Here is a 17,772-nt window from a genome sequence, read left to right as displayed (position 1 = left end):
AAGAAACCAGCGGTCAATGGACAAGAAGCTGAGGTTTATCTGAGCCAGTGTGTGTGTGTGTGTGTGTGTGTGTGTGTGTGTGTGTGTGTGGAGGTCAAACCAACAGCAGCTGCTATGAGAACAGAAGCTGCACCAGGATGTCGGTCTGTGACTGAACGTTTGATGAACATATTAAAAGGATAGTTCACCCAAAATTGAAATTTCGGCATAGCTGGCATTGCAGTGCATGTCCATATGACGGTTGCAAATGGATACCAACTGTCTTCGTAACAAAAAGACACACCAAAAAACATCCAAATACCTCCATGCTGCTCGTATGTAATGTCCCTCTTGGATTGAAGCCCCGAAATGCGAAATTTAAATAAAAATTTAAAAAAGTCTATATTTCAAGCTTGTTTGTAAGGGAAGCTTCTCGAAGCTCCTCTTCCCGGTTCGTCCAAATTTGACGAACTGGGAAGAGGAGCTTCGAGAAGCTTCCGCTACAAACAAGCTTGAAATATTGACGTATTTAATTTTTTTCGGGACAATTTCTCATGTCGGGGCTTCAATACAAGAGGGACATTACAGACGAGCAGCATGGAGGTATGTGGATGTTTTTTGGTGTGTCTTTTTGTTACGAAGACCGTTGGTATCCATTTGCAACCGTCATATGGACATGCACTGCTACGCCGAGACCCCCTGTAACTCAGAGAAGCCACGGAGGACTCTGAAACTTCTCCTAGATAATGAGTGAAATTTCAATTTTGGATGATCCATTTAACTTCAACACATCTTAGATTTTTCACATGAACTAACTAATTACTAACGACGGGTTTAGACACGACTCAACTGCTAAATGCTAACGCTAGCTTAGAAACATGCACAAAGTTGAAATGCTAGCAGATTTCTGTTTAGCACATTTAATGTTTAGTTAGTCTTTAACATGATAGGAAATAGAGATTGGAGAACATGTTTAGCTGCAACAACACTAAGAGTCCACAGTCATGTCTGCTAAATGCTAACACAAACATGGGAACTCGCTAATCTATTGTCTCATCTAATGTTTCTGTTTCTGTTCACTAGTTTACTGTGGTTGGTGCTAACATTTAGCACTTAGATTTACATTTAGCAATTAGCACTTAGATTTAGGCTACATTTAGCAATAACCCTAGATTTAACTCTTTTTGACTGAACTTTGGTTTCTGGATTTTATAGATCTCTATCTGAACTTAAATATAAGCTGAAGTGAGTTGGTGAAGTTGAAGTGTTTTGGTGAAGTTGAAGTTGAAGTGTTTTGGTGAAGTTGAAGTGTGTTGCTGAAGTTGAAGTTGAAGTGTGTTGCTGAAGTTGTGTGTTTTCCGGTTGTTCCTTACGTTGACCACAGTGGTTTCCGACGTAGCCTTTCTGACACTGGCAGTGATCCTCAGCACAAGTTCCCCCGTTCATACAGCGAATGTTACAGTGCTGGACTGTGGGCACAACAACACAACAATAACACAGACACACACAGTTAAACTCGGAGTGGATAAACTGCAGATTAGATTTACAACATCAACAAAATGCACTCTGAAACATGTTTCTTGAAAGTCACGCTCAGATGTCATTTCCTAGAAGTGTATGCCTAGCAAACAGATGAGCGCACTGAGCTGCAGCGCTGTGAGCTGAGCAACATGGAGGAGATGTTGACTATGGACGTCTTCCAAAGAACACACACACCAAACACACACACACAACAGCCCACGAGACTGGCCGCTATTTGCCAGAACGTGATTGCAACATATATCAATTGTTGCAATCTTAAGGCCGTTTCAGGGGATGTTTGCAGGAGATTCTTTGGCTTAGTATCTTATTTTTTGGTACCGAGCTAGTTAGTGCTCATTACTCGTGATGAGGAGAAGAAAACTTAAGGAAAACGATTCAATTGGCACCAACCAATCTCTTTAATTTCTGTCCTACAGAGGAAAAGATATGACATGGCTGCATATTTTCAGTGAAAGGTGAAAGGTTTGTCTTGCAGCTGCTTCATTAACAGAAATGCAGACGGGTGTGGTCTGGGTCACGCACCGCTTTCTACATACACTCCTTTTTATATATAAATCATAGCATTGATGTGTTCATCTATTGGCTGCATACAAGTACTCCCCCCAGTCTACGTGCACTTTAAAGAGATAGTTCACCCAAAATTCAAATTTCACTCATTATCTACTCACCCTCATGTTAGTTACGGGGGGGTCTGTGTAGCAGTGCATGTCCATATGACGGTTGCGAATGGATACCAACTGTCTTCATAACAAAAAGACACACCAAAAAACATCCAAATACCGCCATAGTGCTCGAATGTAATGTACCTCTTGTATTGAAGCCCCGACATGAGAAATTGTTCCGGAAAAAATTAAATAAGTCTATGTTTCAAGCTTGTTTGTAGCGGAAGCTTCTCTTCCCAGTTCGTCCAAATTTGACAAACCAGGAAGAGGAGCTTCCGCTACAAACAAGCTTGAAATATAGACTTATTTAATTTTTTTCGGAACAAAAATTGAAGCCCCGAAATGCAAAATTGTTCTGAAAAAAATTAAATAAGTCAATATTTCAAGCTCGTTTGCAGCGGAAGCTTCTCGAAGCTCCTCTTCCTAGTCTGTCCAAATCTCACGCGAGTTGCACCAGCGTCAGTAATCGCACTGACGCCGGTGCAAATCGCGCAAGATTTGGACGGTGCTTCAATACAAGACGGACATTACATACGAGCAGCATGGAGGTATTTGGTGTGTCTTTTTGTTACGAAGACAGTTGGTATCCATTAGCAACCGTCATATGGACATGCACTGCTACGCCGAGACCCCCTGTAACTCAGAGAAGCCACGGAGGACTCTGAAACTTCTCCCAGCCCTTAGTCCACATGAGGGGGAGGAGATCATGAGAATGAAATTTGAAATGTGGGTGAACTATTCCTTTTAATCTCTACAAACCCATCGAGCTTCAGAGAGTGTGACAGTGTGTGATGGTGTGATGGTGTGCTATGAGCGACCTGACTTGGATCCACAGGACGGGGCGATCTGGCCGTTGGGACAGGTGCACATGTTTGGTCTGGAGCAGAACCCGTCTCCACATGTGCTGCGGCAGATCGCTGCAGAGAGAGGAACCAGACACAGACACTCGGTCAGAAAAACAACAGAACAAAGCTCCCGTTAGTTACTTTACTTTACTTTATTTGCTTATTTGGGTGGGACAGTGCCCATCAATGAACATATAAAAACACGTAAATGTGCCAGATTATAGCAGAAATGCAAATTTTCATCCGGAGTCCCAAAACATAAAAACAGTACAGTGACAGAAAAACATAGTATTATAAACGACATAACAATGCAGACAACAAGGACATAACAAAACAACTATAACGAGATAAAACATTGACATTTTTACAACACTTCCATGGGTAGGGGGATCAAAAGAGTTCCTGAGAGATAAAAGGTGTGAGATGAAATAAGTCTGAGCTCGGTTCACGGCTCGGGGATGGTGAGAGAAACTTCATGTTATGTGTCTGCTGCCTGTCGGCCTGTCAACTGCACGGTTTGAATTTCAGGTTAGAATTTCATTTGGTGTAATTTAGGCCGTGATCTAAACCTCACACTGACCTCTCATCTATAATATTTCAAAACTCAAACAGACCACAGTCCAAATATTGCCAAATCTTCCTTGTAACTATCATCATGGTTAAGTTATATAGAGGCCCACTTGGCAACGGCTCTGAGCTATTTTCTTCTTTAAAAGTTTTTGTTGCCATAAATGCGGATCAGTCGGTGTTTTGAGTTGGAGCTGTTTTCGTCGACTTGTTCTCTTTCCCACAGACGGTTGTTGGCTCGGTCCCATCAGGTAGATGCAGCCCCTGACCCCGACTCCCCGAACCCCACTGCTCAACTATGTCATTAGAGGAGCGACAGGCAGGATGCCAGCCCAGCAGCCAGACTGCAGTCACACAACTCTACACACAACTCTAGTCTACACACAACTCTGCACACAACTCTACACACAACTCTACACTACACATCTATCTAACTTTAGTCCTTTATTCATTTTCATCTAGTTTCTCAATATTTTGCTCTGGATAACATGTCTTTTTTGCATGTAAACTTGGGTTTTAGGGAGTATTACTATCAAATCAGTCTAATAATTATTGAAATTGTTATTTAGCATCAGTGGTAACAGTTTCTTACACCTGTTCACAGCTGTCAGTGTTACAGTAAAAGTTGCAGTAGACTTCCCTCACTTACATCACTTTACTCAACTAGACTCATCAGAAAGGCCAATAAAATTATAGCAGATCACTCTCACCCAGCACACTACCTCTTTAATCTCCTCCCATCAGGCGGGAGATATAGAAATGTAGAACATCTCGTTTTAGAGACAGCACCTACCTCCAAGCCATCATACATTTGAATTTGCACTAATCACTTTGCATTTTCTCCTCGCACTGGCACTTATGCTGAATGTGACGCTGCTGGGTATCGTCCTCCCCGTATATTGCATTGTACGACATTGTGTAAATGCAAAAACCAAGACACATTCCTATCAACTTGATTTTACTTGTTGACATGGCAATAAACTCTTTGAATTTTGAATCTTGAATCTTAACAAACCCCCGACATATTCACTCTGTCTGGTTTCATCAAACAGATTCACTGACCAAGTGTAATAAAGCTGAGTTCCTACAGAGAGACCCACAGAGTGACCTACAGCGACCTACTGAGAGACCTACCTAACGCTGAGTTCAAATACAGGACAACAACCAAAAACCGGAAGTTAAATTCAAATTTCGATCTATAGGAATCAAACTCCTGTTAGATTTTTCTCCCAACACAGTAGGAAACTTCTGATTGATTGATAGATTTATTGATTGAATTGTCAATTGATTGTTGAACCAATAAATCCAGCCTTATCTAACCCTAATCCTTCAGTTAACTCTGAGTCCAAACCCAGAGACATGTAGTTGACTACAACATGAGGCATGTTGTGAAGCTGACCTCATCAGATGTTTGGCACTTGGCTTTGAAAATGGATTTAAATGATTATCAAGATATAGTATTTGCTAATCAATAATTTAACTGATCCTCTGGACTCTGAAACCTGCAGCTCGTGATGCTGATGACTGGTGTTACAGAGGCGATACTCACGGACGATGCACTGGTTCCCTCCGGTCAGAGTCTTCCAGCCCGGGCAGCAGTAGGCGTTGTTCCTCGTGCCGCACACATTCGGCCTGTGGAAGATGAATGAATCAATGCATCAGTTCTCCGTGTTCACACTTCAGATGACTCAGCACCGTGCAGGATGGAGACAATAAAGTTAATTCAAGATTCAGTCACAGGTTCGTCTGTGTGGCTCCATGATGGAAGCTCAGTGATGAGCCACACACACTGTAGGAACGGATCTCTGCACAGTTCGAGGCAGCAGGAATGAGGTGCATTGCTCAAGGACACTTCAGCAGGAGGAGGATTTGAAGCTACTACCACAAGTATCCAAACAATGATCAGCTGTTACAGTAGGATATTTTGCCTATGCAGTTATCTATTGACCAGTGACATTGATCTGGGACCGACAGTGGACAACACCCATAGACTGTAAAAAGAATGGACGTAGCATCCGTGACGTCACCCATTGGTTTTGGGGAGTCGTTTTTGTGACTCCAACATGGCGGCCTGAACAGCGCCATGTTGGATTGGCCGGCCGAGAACCCGCCCACTGGCCTCGAAGCAGCTGTCCACGGAGCTGCTCGGACCTGTCACTCAACGTTTCTGCGCCCTAATTGGCCAGAATTTTAAACCTAATAATAGTGAAATGGTAGAGTTTTAAAAAAAATTCCCACCCCTCAGAGTGTGTGTGGGGGTAGAAAATATCGGTTGAGACCAGAAAACGTTCTGACACCAGGCTTTGATCATGTTTACTGAGGATGTAAAGTGGGTGATTTTAACATGGGGGTCTATGGAGAATGCTGCTTTCTGACACCAGCCCCCAGAGGAAGAAGAGGGGATTGCAGTTTGTTGAACGCGGAAGTGACTTCACTTCTCAGACCCACAACTGCCCCCTTGACAACACCTGTCTAATGGTTCTGCTACTGTCGACGAGGCTTGAGGTGGAGCTGAGTGACCTACAGAGAGACCTACAGAGTCTCCTACAGTGTCTCCTACAGAGAGACCTACAGAGAGACCTACAGTGTCTCCTACAGAGTCTCCTACAGAGAGACCTACAGTGTCTCCTACAGAGTCTCCTACAGAGAGACCTACAGTGTCTCCTACAGAGAGACCTACAGTGTCTCCTACAGAGTGACCTACAGTGTCTCCTACAGAGAGACCTACAGTGTCTCCTACAGAGTCTCCTACAGAGAGACCTACAGTGTCTCCTACAGAGTGACCTACAGTGTCTCCTACAGAGTCCCCTACAGAGAGACCTACAGAGAGACCTACAGAGAGACCTACAGAGAGACCTACAGTGTCTCCTACAGAGTGACCTACAGAGAGACCTACAGTGTCTCCTACAGAGAGACCTACAGTGTCTCCTACAGAGTGACCTACAGTGTCTCCTACAGAGTGTCCTACAGTGTCTCCTACAGAGAGACCTACAGTGTCTCCTACAGAGTGACCTACAGTGTCTCCTACAGAGAGACCTACAGTGTCTCCTACAGAGTGACCTACAGTGTCTCCTACAGAGTCCCCTACAGAGAGACCTCCAGTGTCTCCTACAGAGTGACCTACAGAGAGACCTACAGTGTCTCCTACAGAGAGACCTACAGTGTCTCCTACAGAGTGTCCTACAGTGTCTCCCACTACAGAGAGAGTCCTACAGAGAGTCCTACAGAGTCTCCTACAGTGTCTCCTACAGAGTGACCTACAGTGTCTCCTACAGAGTCTCCTACAGAGAGACCTACATAGAGACCTACAGAGTGTCCTACAGAGAGACCTACAGTGTCTCCTACTACAGAGAGAGTCCTACAGAGTGTCCTACAGTGTCTCCTATTACAGAGAGAGTCCTACAGAGTGTCCTACAGAGTCTCCTACAGTGTCTCCTACTACAGAGAGACCTACAGAGTGTCCTACAGAGTCTCCTACTACAGAGAGAGTCCTACAGAGTGTCCTACAGAGTCTCCTACAGTGTCTCCTACTACAGAGAGACCTACAGAGTGTCCTACAGAGTCTCCTACTACAGAGAGAGTCCTACAGAGTGTCCTACAGAGTGTCCTACAGTGTCTCAGTGTGCAGCCCATAGACTGTAAAAAGAATGGATGTAGCGTCCGTGACGTCCCCCATTGGTTTTGGGGAGTCGTTTTTGTGACTCCAATATGGCGGCCTGAACAGCGCCATGTTGGATTGGCCGGCCGAGAACCCGCCCACTGGCCTCGAAGCAGCTGTCCATGGAGCTGCTCGGACCTGTCACTCAACGTTTCCGCGCCCTAATTGGCCAGAATTTTAAACCTAATAATAGTAAAATGGTAGAGTTTTAAAAAAATTCACCCCCCTCAGAGTGTGTGCGGGGGTAGAAACTATCGATTGAGACGAAAAAACGTTCTGACACCAGGCTTTTAACATGTTTATTGAGGATGTAAAGTCGGTGATTTTAACATGGGGGTCTATGGGGAATGCTGCTTTCTGACACCAGCCCCCAGAGGAAGAAGAGGGGATTGCAGTTTTTTGAACGCGGAAGTGAGCTTCACTTCTCAGACCCACAACTGCCCCCTTGGTGCAGCCGCTGAACACTTCCTGCCTCTGAATCCACATGTTCTGCTAAATTAATGTAAAAATTGGGGGCTCGTCCGGGATCTGAACAACCATGAGGTGAAGTAAAAGTCTGTAGCTGTTGTGTGATGTAATAGGCTTCTTTTCAAGATGTTATTTTGTTATTTTGCCTTTCTTGTTTTTGGTGGTGAAACCTGGGTGTGGGTACGTTTTCTGTGTGGCAGTGGACCTTGCCTTGGTCCATTGTTCACTCGCAGAGTTCAACGTTTAAAGAAGCCTCCCGGGAAGCCACTGAAGACTAGATAGTTAATAGAGTGTCCTACAGTGTCTCCTACTACAGAGTGAGTCCTACAGAGTGTCCTACAGAGTGTCCTACAGTGTCTCCTACTACAGAGAGAGTCCTACAGAGTGTCCTACAGTGTCTCCTACTACAGAGAGTGTCCTACAGTGTCTCCTACAGAGTGTCCTACAGTGTCTCCTACTACAGAGAGAGTCCTACAGAGAGTCTCCTACAGTGTCTCCTACAAAGAGACCTACAGAGTGTCCTACAGTGTCTCCTACTACAGAGAGAGTCCTACAGTGTCTCCTACAGTGTCTCCTACAAAGAGACCTACAGTGTCTCCTACAGTGTCTCCTACAAAGAGACCTACAGTGTCTCCTACTACAGAGTGAGTCCTACAGAGTGTCCTACAGTGTCTCCTACTACAGAGCGAGTCCTACAGAGTGTCCTACAGTGTCTCCTACTACAGAGAGAGTCCTACAGAGTGTCCTACAGTGTCTCCTACTACAGAGAGAGTCCTACAGAGTGTCCTACAGTGTCTCCTACTACAGAGAGAGTCCTACAGAGTGTCCTACAGTGTCTCCTACAGAGTGTCCTACAGTGTCTCCTACAGAGTGTCCTACAGTGTCTCCTACTACAGAGAGAGTCCTACAGAGTGTCATACAGTGTCTCCTACAGAGTGTCCTACAGAGTGTCCTACAGTGTCTCCTACTACAGAGTGAGTCCTACAGAGTGTCCTACAGTGTCTCCTACTACAGAGAGTGTCCTACAGAGAGTCCTACAGAGTGTCATACAGTGTCTCCTACTACAGAGAGAGTCCTACAGAGTGTCCTACAGTCTCAGTGTGCAGCCGCTGAACACTTCCTGCCTCTGAATCCACATGTTCTGCTAAATTAATGTAAAAATTGGGGGCTCGTCCGGGATCTGAACAACCATGAGGTGAAGTAAAAGTCTGTAGCTGTTGTGTGATGTAATAGTCTTCTTTTCAAGATGTTATTTTGTTATTTTTGGTGGTGAAACCTGGGTGTGGGTACGTTTTCTGTGTGGAAGTGGACCTTGCCTTGGTCCATTGTTCACTCGCAGAGTTCAACGTTTAAAGAAGCCTCCCGGGAAGCCATTGAAGACTAGATAGTTAATAGAGTGCCCTACAGTGTCTCCTACTACAGAGAGAGTCCGACAGAGTGTCCTACAGTGTCTCCTACTACAGAGAGAGTCCTACAGAGTGTCCTACAGTGTCTCCTACTACAGAGAGAGTCCTACAGAGTGCCCTACAGTGTCTCCTACTACAGAGAGAGTCCTACAGAGTGTCCTACAGTGTCTCCTACAGAGTGTCCTACAGTGTCTCCTACTACAGAGAGAGTCCTACAGAGTGTCCTACAGTGTCTCCTACAGAGTGTCCTACAGTGTCTCCTACTACAGAGAGAGTCCTACAGAGTGTCCTACAGTGTCTCCTACAGAGTGTCCTACAGTGTCTCCTACTACAGAGAGAGTCCTACAGAGTGTCCTACAGTGTCTCCTACTACAGAGAGAGTCCTACAGAGTGTCCTACAGTGTCTCCTACTACAGAGAGAGTCCTACAGAGTGTCCTACAGTGTCTCCTACTACAGAGAGAGTCCTACAGAGTGTCCTACAGTGTCTCCTACAGAGTGTCCTACAGTGTCTCCTACTACAGAGAGAGTCCTACAAAATGTCCTACAGTGTCTCCTACAGAGTGTCCTACAGTGTCTCCTACTACAGAGAGAGTCCTACAGAGTGTCCTACAGTGTCTCCTACAGTGTCTTCTACTACAGAGAGTGTCCTACAGTGTCTCCTACAGAGTGTCCTACAGTGTCTTCTACTACAGAGAGTGTCCTACAGTGTCTCCTCCAGTGTCTCCTACTACAGAGAGAGTCCTACAGAGTGTCCTACAGTGTCTCCTACAGAGTGTCCTACAGTGTCTCCTACTACAGAGAGAGTCCTACAAAATGTCCTACAGTGTCTCCTACAGAGTGTCCTACAGTGTCTCCTACTACAGAGAGAGTCCTACAGAGTGTCCTACAGTGTCTCCTACAGTGTCTTCTACTACAGAGAGTGTCCTACAGTGTCTCCTACAGAGTGTCCTACAGTGTCTTCTACTACAGAGAGTGTCCTACAGTGTCTCCTACAGAGTGTCCTACAGTGTCTTCTACTACAGAGAGTGTCCTACAGTGTCTCCTATGCCGTTCCCTCCAGTGGACAGTGGGCCTCTATATGAACCAATCAGGGCTCAGCCTCTGGACACGGTGCCCTACGATAATGAAGCGTGTTGTGTCGTGTCGTTGTGTCGTGGCATGGCATGGTGTGGCGTGGTGTGCCGTGCCGTTGTGTGTCATGTCGTGTCGTGTCGTGGTGTGCCGTGCCGTGTCGTGTTGTGTCGTGTTGTGTTGTGGAGGTGAGTCAGAGAGACTCAGTGTGCAGCAGCTGAACACTTCCTGCCTCTGAACCCTCATGTTCTGCTACATTAACGTAGAGCACGTCAAACACCAACACCTGTGGAGACCGAACCTCCATCAGCTGTTCACTGTCATCATGGACACACACAGTCCTCCTCTCCTCTCCTCTCCTCTCCTCTCCTCTCCTCTCCTCTCCTCTCCTCTCCTCTTCTTTTCTTTTCTTTTCCTCTGTCTGTCTGACTCTCTTTCCCTGCACTCTCTCTCATTCACACACACACACACACACACACACACACACACACACACACACACACACACACACAGCCTCTCCAGCAGTGACCCACTGTGTACAGCTGCAGATGTGATTTATCCACAACTGGGGTGTGGTGTTTTTGGCCAGAGAGAGGATTAGGCTGTTAGTCTCTCTCTCTCTCTCTCTCTGTGTCTCAGTCTCTCCCTCCCTCTCTCCCTCCCTCCTTCTCTCCCTCCCTCCCTCCCTCTCTCCCTCTCTCTGCCACAGCCACACACGACCAATGGCCTCCTTTGTTTGGATGTAATTTATTATTGCAGTCAGCAGGAATGTGATCTTCTTGCCAGTATTTAATTACTAAACTTTGCTCCAAACTTCCCATCATAGACACTGTCACTCACAGCTCTGCCTTATTAAAACACACGCACACACACACACTCACACACACACACACACACACACACACACACACACACACACACACACACACAAAAACACACACACGCACATGCACGCGACCTTCAGTCATCATCATCATGGAGGAGCAACAGGTCAAAGGTGAGATGAACAACTAGACACCTGCTCCACAACAACACAATAAAACACCGAGCAGAGAGACGTCTCCCTGCTCAGTTAAAGGGATAGTTCAACATTTTGGCAAATTGGCCCATTGCCATAATCCCTATATTCATAGCAGTAGGTTCGTTACCTTTAATTGTTTGTGTAAGCTATTTTTAGAAATAGCTCATAATGGGATTTCTTGGTTTCCCTCATCAAACTCATCAAATACATAATCCAACAACTCCACAACGCTCTGGTGGACAAGTTGTGAGCTGCACATTCACCACGCTATGAGATAATAACACAACGTTACCACACAGAGTTGTTTTAGAGGGAAATACAGAGACTGTTGATGAAAAACTGTCCCTGAAGGCAACGTGCATCAGTGGTTTTGCATGAATTTCCCTCTAAAACAACTCTGTGTGGTAACGTTGTGTTATTATCTCATAGTGTGGTGAATGTGCAGGTCACAACTTGTCCACCAGAGCGTTGTGGAGTTGTTGGATTGTGTATTTGATGAGTTTGATGAGGGAAACCAAGAAATCCCATAATGAGCCTCCATAGCGTAGCTCTGAGCAGCTCACGGCTCTGCTCCGCCGTTCTAAAAATAGCTTGCACCAACAATTAAAGGTAACGAACCTACTGCTATGACTATAGGGATTATGGCGATGGACCAGTTTGCCAAAATGTTGCAACTATCCCTTTAAAGGAGAAGAAAAGAAAAGAAAAGAAACGAAGAGAAAGAGGAGCTAATAGTGAGGATGAGGAGGTTGATGATGATGATGTTGACCAGAGATGGACAGAGTACTCCACCCCAGTACTTGAGTAAGAGTACAAATACTACTGGTCAAAATTTACTCCGTTACAAGTAAAAGTAGCTCAGTCGACATGTTACTCCAGTAAGAGTAAAAAAGTACTTGCTTCTAAAGGTACTTAAGTATTAGGGTTTCCTTCTTTGACAAACACAGCTTGTGTCCAATAGGATTTTAGAAAAAGACCTGAAAGTAACGAGTACTTTTCAGCCTTCCTACTAATTAACTCCAGTAAAAGTAAAAATATTTGTCTTGGAAATGTATTCAAGTAAGAGTAATAAGTACCAAAGAAATCTAATACTCAAGTAAAGTACAAATCCTCTGGATATGTACTCAAGTACAGTACTCAAGTCCATTTACTCGGTAACACTTTACTTGAATAGATAGCTTATTCATAAGATTGACATAACACTGTCATAACCATGACATAATGTCCTTGTTATGAGAACTTGACATCATTGTTACAGTTTGGCCATATAGGTCTGCTGTGACAGTTTAAATTGTCTTTATGTCAAGTTGTCAGAACAAAAACATCTCAAACAATGTCAACTTTGCATCAAAAGTGACATAACTTACCGAATGACACTTAACCACAGCTGTCAGAAATATTCATTGATGTTTATGACAGTGTTATGTCATGGTTATGACAGTGTTATGTCAATCTCAGCAAGTGAAAATGACCTAAAAACAAGTTGATTTTTAGGTGATGAGTCTTATTTTAAGTGGAAAGAGATTAGTTTTGACTAGAAATGAGACATTTTGACAAGAAATAAGACAGATATTCTTGGAAAGATTTTGAGTTTTTGCAGCGTAGAATGGATAATAAGTATAAAAGCTACTGTATAAGTAGAAATAATTTACAAAACATATTGCTTTAAGAATTAAGAAATATAGAAAAAGAATAAAACCCCATGAAGAATTTGAGTGCAGAGGGGACGAATGATTTAGAGAAGCGATTTGTTTTACACATAGGAAGGACATAAGACAAAGATTTTGAGTTTTTGCAGTGTAGGCTACTCAAGTACATTTACTGCGTTACTGCATGTCCACCACTGCACTGATGTTGGTTGACCTAACCCGGATACATACATAGTTATACATAAAAAAAGTAGCTTGTTTTTAGACACTTTTTACTTCTTTCAAGCAGATTTTCATTTGAAATAAGTAGAAAAATCTGATAGTGGAGCAAGTTTTTCTTCGTTATTACAAGCACAAAAAACTTGCTTTCATTGGCAGATTTTTCTACATATTTCAAGTTAAAATGAGTTTGAAACAAGTGAAAATGATCTAAAAACAAGTTCATTTTTAGGTGATGAGTCTTATTTTAAGTGGAAAGAGATTAGTTTTGACAAGAAATAAGACAAATATTCTTGGAAAGATTTTGAGTTTTTGCAGTGTAGCCTACTCAAGTACATTTACTCCGTTACTGCATGTCCACCACTCAGGGCCGGCCCCTGGTATAAACCCTCTATGTGGTTGTTTAGGGCCACAGCCGTTAGGTGGGGGGCCACATGATCAGAAAGGTACCGGGGTTCATCAAGTCATTTAAACATCCTGAGGTCTGCACGTGCAGCTATGAGCTTTATATGTAATGTGAAGTCAATATTCGGCTTCTTTTATCTCACATTTGAGACATTTGGTGACAATAGAACGGCAGAATGACAACATTTGTGCTCAAAAAACAATCTTACAAAATGTCATTTTAGACTTCTTTTCTACACGTATCTATTACTGTATTCATATCCTATTTCAAGCACCAAAACAGTTCATTCTCATGACTGAAGGAGTGTTTTCACAAGGGATTTGACATTTTTCAAAAAGCAGACCTCAAATTTCTAGCATTTGGCCTAAATTATTTCTTTCTACAGTGTTCTAGGACAAACTGGCCTCAGTGTGCTTACAGCGGAGGTTCTAATATTTAGACATAAAACACTTGAGTATTGTTACATCTGCAAGTATCTTAAAACCACTGCGCTGATGTTGGTTGACCTTACCCTCTGAGGACGTCGGAGCCGCCTCTCCTCTTGGCTCTGCTGGCTCTGGAGGACTCGGTCTGCCGGACCAGCAGCTCTCCTCCGTCCCCCCCTCCTCCTCCTCCTCCTCCTCCTCCGCCGCCGCTCTCTGGAGCTTCGGCCGCGGCTCGGAGCTCCACGGCGGCCGCCAGCAGCAGCAGAGCCACGGCCACGGCCAGCTGCAGCAGCCGCACTCTGCTCCTCCTGTCCGGCATGTCCGCTCTCTCTCTACAGTCTCTCTAGTCCAACAACAACCGCTGCTGCTGCTCGGTGGATGAGTTCAAGTAAAGTAAAGTCACCGTCACTGTTGGTTTCCTCCGTCAGAGAAACGTGAGGAGGAGCCGCCGCCGCAGAGATGCTGAGAAAAAACACAAAAAAAAAACTCTTGAGTGATGAGATCAGGAACTTTATGATACAACACACTCAACTCAACTCAACTCAACTCAGTCACTCAGCGCAGCCGCAAAGAGCTAAGGCAAGGCAATTTTATTTGTAGGTCTATAGCCCGTTTTTTACCAGCAGTTTGTCTCAAAAGGCTTTACATGGCATCACAACAACATCCTCTGTCCTTATAGACCCTCACATCCACTGAGGAAAAAAAACTCCATAGAAAACCCTTTTAACAGGGAAAAGAGCTAAGAAGAAAAAAGAAGAGAAAAAAAAACTTCTGTGCAAAAAAAAAGTGCGCAGGTTGGAGCGGCTGCGTTACCTTGTCTCCTCCGCGACGCAGCGGGACTGGAGAGGAGAGGAGGAGAGGAGAGGAGAGGTTGGAGAAGTTGCAGGAGCAGAAGAAGGAGAAAGAGGAGAAGAAGTGAAGTCGGAGTCAGTGGAGACTTCGCTGAGCTGCTGCTGCTGCTGCTGCTGCTGTAAATAAAGAAATGCGCATGGTAACAGTTGGACTGTGCTGCATCCAGCTGTGCCGCTGCGCTGCGCTCAGATCAGAGGAGCTGCTGCATTCCTCTTCCTCACGATGACAAGAACCAAACTCTCTCTCTGTCCCAGTCCCAGCTCCGATCCGATCTCTCTCTTTCTCTCTCTGTCCCTCTCTCCAAACTTTAGTTCTCTTTCTTCTTCCTCTGCTCTCGCGATACAAAAAGCTGCAGAACAAAAAATGCACAAGTGAAGTTTCCTCCTTTAACTGTTTCACTGACACCAGAGGAAAAACCAAACACCACAAACATGTTTCTTTTTCCTTTTCTTTTCATTTTTTTTTAAACAAAATGCACCTGTTCACTTTTTTTTTTACTGTCTAGGCAAAGAGTAGGCACTTTATACCTGCTGCTTTATCAATGTTAAAGGGATAGTTCACCCAAAATTCAAATTTCACTCATTATCTACTCACCCTCATGTGGACTAAGAGCTGTGAGAAGTTTCAGAGTCCTCCGTGGCTTCTCTGAGTTACGGGGGGGTCCGTGCAGTAGTATTTGTCCATATAACGGTTGCAAATGGATACCAACTGTCTTCGTAACAAAAAGACACACCAAAAAACATCCAGATACCTCCATGCTGCTCGTATGTAATGTCCGTCTTGTATTGAAGCCCCGACATGAGAAATTGTTCCACCGGTCAGTGCAAATCAAAGGAAAGGCGACACTGGGAGCTTCCGCTACAAACAAGCTTGAAATATAGACTTATTTAATTTTTTTCAGGAGAATTTCTCATGTTGGGGCTTCAATACCAGAGGGACATTACATACGAGCAGTATGGAGGTATCTGGATGTTTTTTGGTGTGTCTTTTTGTTACAAAGACAGTTGGTATCCATTTGCAACCGTCATATGGACATGCAGTGCTGCACGGAGCCCCGCTGTAACTCAGAGAAGCCACGGAGGACTCTGAAACTTCTCCCAAATTTCAATTTTGGGTGAACTATCCCTTTAATGTTCTATTTGTTTTCTTTCTTTGGTATAATAACTCATTATTATGAATAATTACTGGAGACCTGGCTCATAGAAAAGTCCAGATTCTCTTCTTCTGCATCGTCACAGTCAAAGAGCTGCTGAGAGGCAACAACACATTAACGGCTCTGCGCTACGTTGTTCCAGTTGCTGTGGCAACATTAGTTCAGTTATATATATATACACCTCCCCCTTTTAAGTTATCATCAATAACAGAAAGTGCAATTTGAACTATAATAACACATACAGTAACAGCCAGAACATATTTCACATTCAAACATGTAGGCTATCCTTAGCATGTTGTAAATTATCTTTCTATAATAAACACATTTACCTACTTAAGGTCATCCAAACTAGAAGCCATAAATTGTAATAATAATAGCCTAGATATCAAACTGGAAATTCTATTTAGGCTACTTAACTCAATCCTAAATTATTAAATCATATATTATGACATTAAACTTAACCAAAGCATTTTCACAATCACAACTTTCAGTTAAAGCAGAAGTAAGTGATATGTTTGTGTTAATATAAGTCTTAAGTATCTTCCGACAGCAATCACTTCTATAGAGTGTTTGGTCTGAAACACGGGTCTGTCAGTCCCTCTGCTCTGCTCTGAGCCCAGGAGAAAACTTTCCTTGTATCCTACAACCTTTATCCAATGAGGAGAGAGAACGGCATAAAGGGGCAGTCCTCTCTGTGTGTGCAGCCAAGGGATGCGCCTGAATGTGGTGACGTAGGGACGAGGACCAATAGATCCATGACGAGGGCGGGGGCTGCTAACTCCATCGGCTGACAGGAAGTTAGACAAAACCACCGGATCGCTTACTGATAGCTTTAAAGTCCAGACCGAAGGTTTATCTGATATATCGGTAACACTTTAGATAAGGGAACACATATTCACCATTACCTAGGTGCTTATTAGGCTAATATGCATATACGTAGCTTATAGCTCTTTATTAGTAATTATTAAGCACATATTAACACCTTATTCTACCTCTATTACACCATGAATTAAGATTTTTCCTGATATTAACTCCTAATTATCGCTTATTCATTGTAAATTAATGCATTAATGCTACTAATTCAGAGTGATAAAGGAAGAATTACTGTTCTTGTGCCACTGCCCCAATAACCCACTGGTTATTCACATCATTAATCAGAAACAACAATGTATCAATTTACAATGAACCTCTCCTCTCCTCCTCTCCTCTCCTCTCCTCTCCTCTCCTCTCCTCTCCTCTCCTCTCCTCTCCTCTCCTCTCCTCTCCCCTCCTCTCATCTCCTCTCCTCCCTTCCTCTCCTCTCCTCTCATCTCCCCTCCCCTCCTCTCCTCCCTTCCTCTCCTCTCATCTCCCCTCCTCTCCTCTCCTCTCCTCCTCTCATCTCCCCTCCCCTCCTCTCCTCCCTTCCTCTCCTCTCATCTCCCCTCCCCTCCTCTCCTCCCTTCCTCTCCTCTCATCTCCCCTCCTCTCCTCTCCTCCTCTCATCTCCCCTCCTCTCCTCTCCTCTCCTCTCCTCTCCTCTCCTCTCCCCTCCTCTCCTCTCATCTCCTCTCCTCCCTTCCTCTCCTCTCCCCTCCCCTCCTCTCCTCCCTTCCTCTCCTCTCCTCTCCTCTCTTCCTCTCATCTCCCCTCCCCTCCTCTCCTCCCTTCCTCTCCTCTCCTCTCCTCCTCTCATCTCCCCTACCCTCCTCTCCTCTCCTCTCCCTTCCTCTCCTCCCTTCCTCTCCCCTCCTCTCCTCTCCTCTCCTCTCCCCTCCTCTCCTCTCCTCTCCTCCCTTCCTCTCCTCTCATCTCCCCTCCTCTCCTCTCCTCCTCTCATCTCCCCTCCTCTCCTCTCCTCTCCTCTCC

General features: G+C 44.5%; 1 protein-coding gene across 1 annotated transcript in view; it reads right to left on the bottom strand.

Annotated features, from left to right (window-relative positions):
- The window catches only part of LOC146989370 (fibrillin-1-like), an 83,227-nt gene extending 68,762 nt beyond the window's left edge, over positions 1 to 14,465 (bottom strand). The window contains exons 1-4 of the mRNA XM_085772864.1: positions 14,006 to 14,465; positions 5,145 to 5,227; positions 3,002 to 3,100; positions 1,353 to 1,448 (exon numbers count right to left, since the gene is read on the bottom strand). Coding sequence (XP_085628990.1) covers positions 1,353 to 1,448; positions 3,002 to 3,100; positions 5,145 to 5,227; positions 14,006 to 14,238 — 511 coding nt within the window. The 5' untranslated portion in view covers positions 14,239 to 14,465. The remainder of the gene's footprint in view (positions 1 to 1,352; positions 1,449 to 3,001; positions 3,101 to 5,144; positions 5,228 to 14,005) is intronic.
- Positions 14,466 to 17,772: the final 3,307 nt, after the last annotated feature.

Source organism: Trachurus japonicus, chromosome 3 (genome assembly GCF_045865225.1).
Source record: "Trachurus japonicus isolate A0001 chromosome 3, Traja_1.0".
NCBI classification, from domain to species: Eukaryota; Metazoa; Chordata; class Actinopteri; order Carangiformes; family Carangidae; genus Trachurus; species Trachurus japonicus.
The sequence above is the reverse complement of the archived record's forward strand: the minus strand, read 5'-3'. Positions and strand labels throughout refer to the sequence as shown.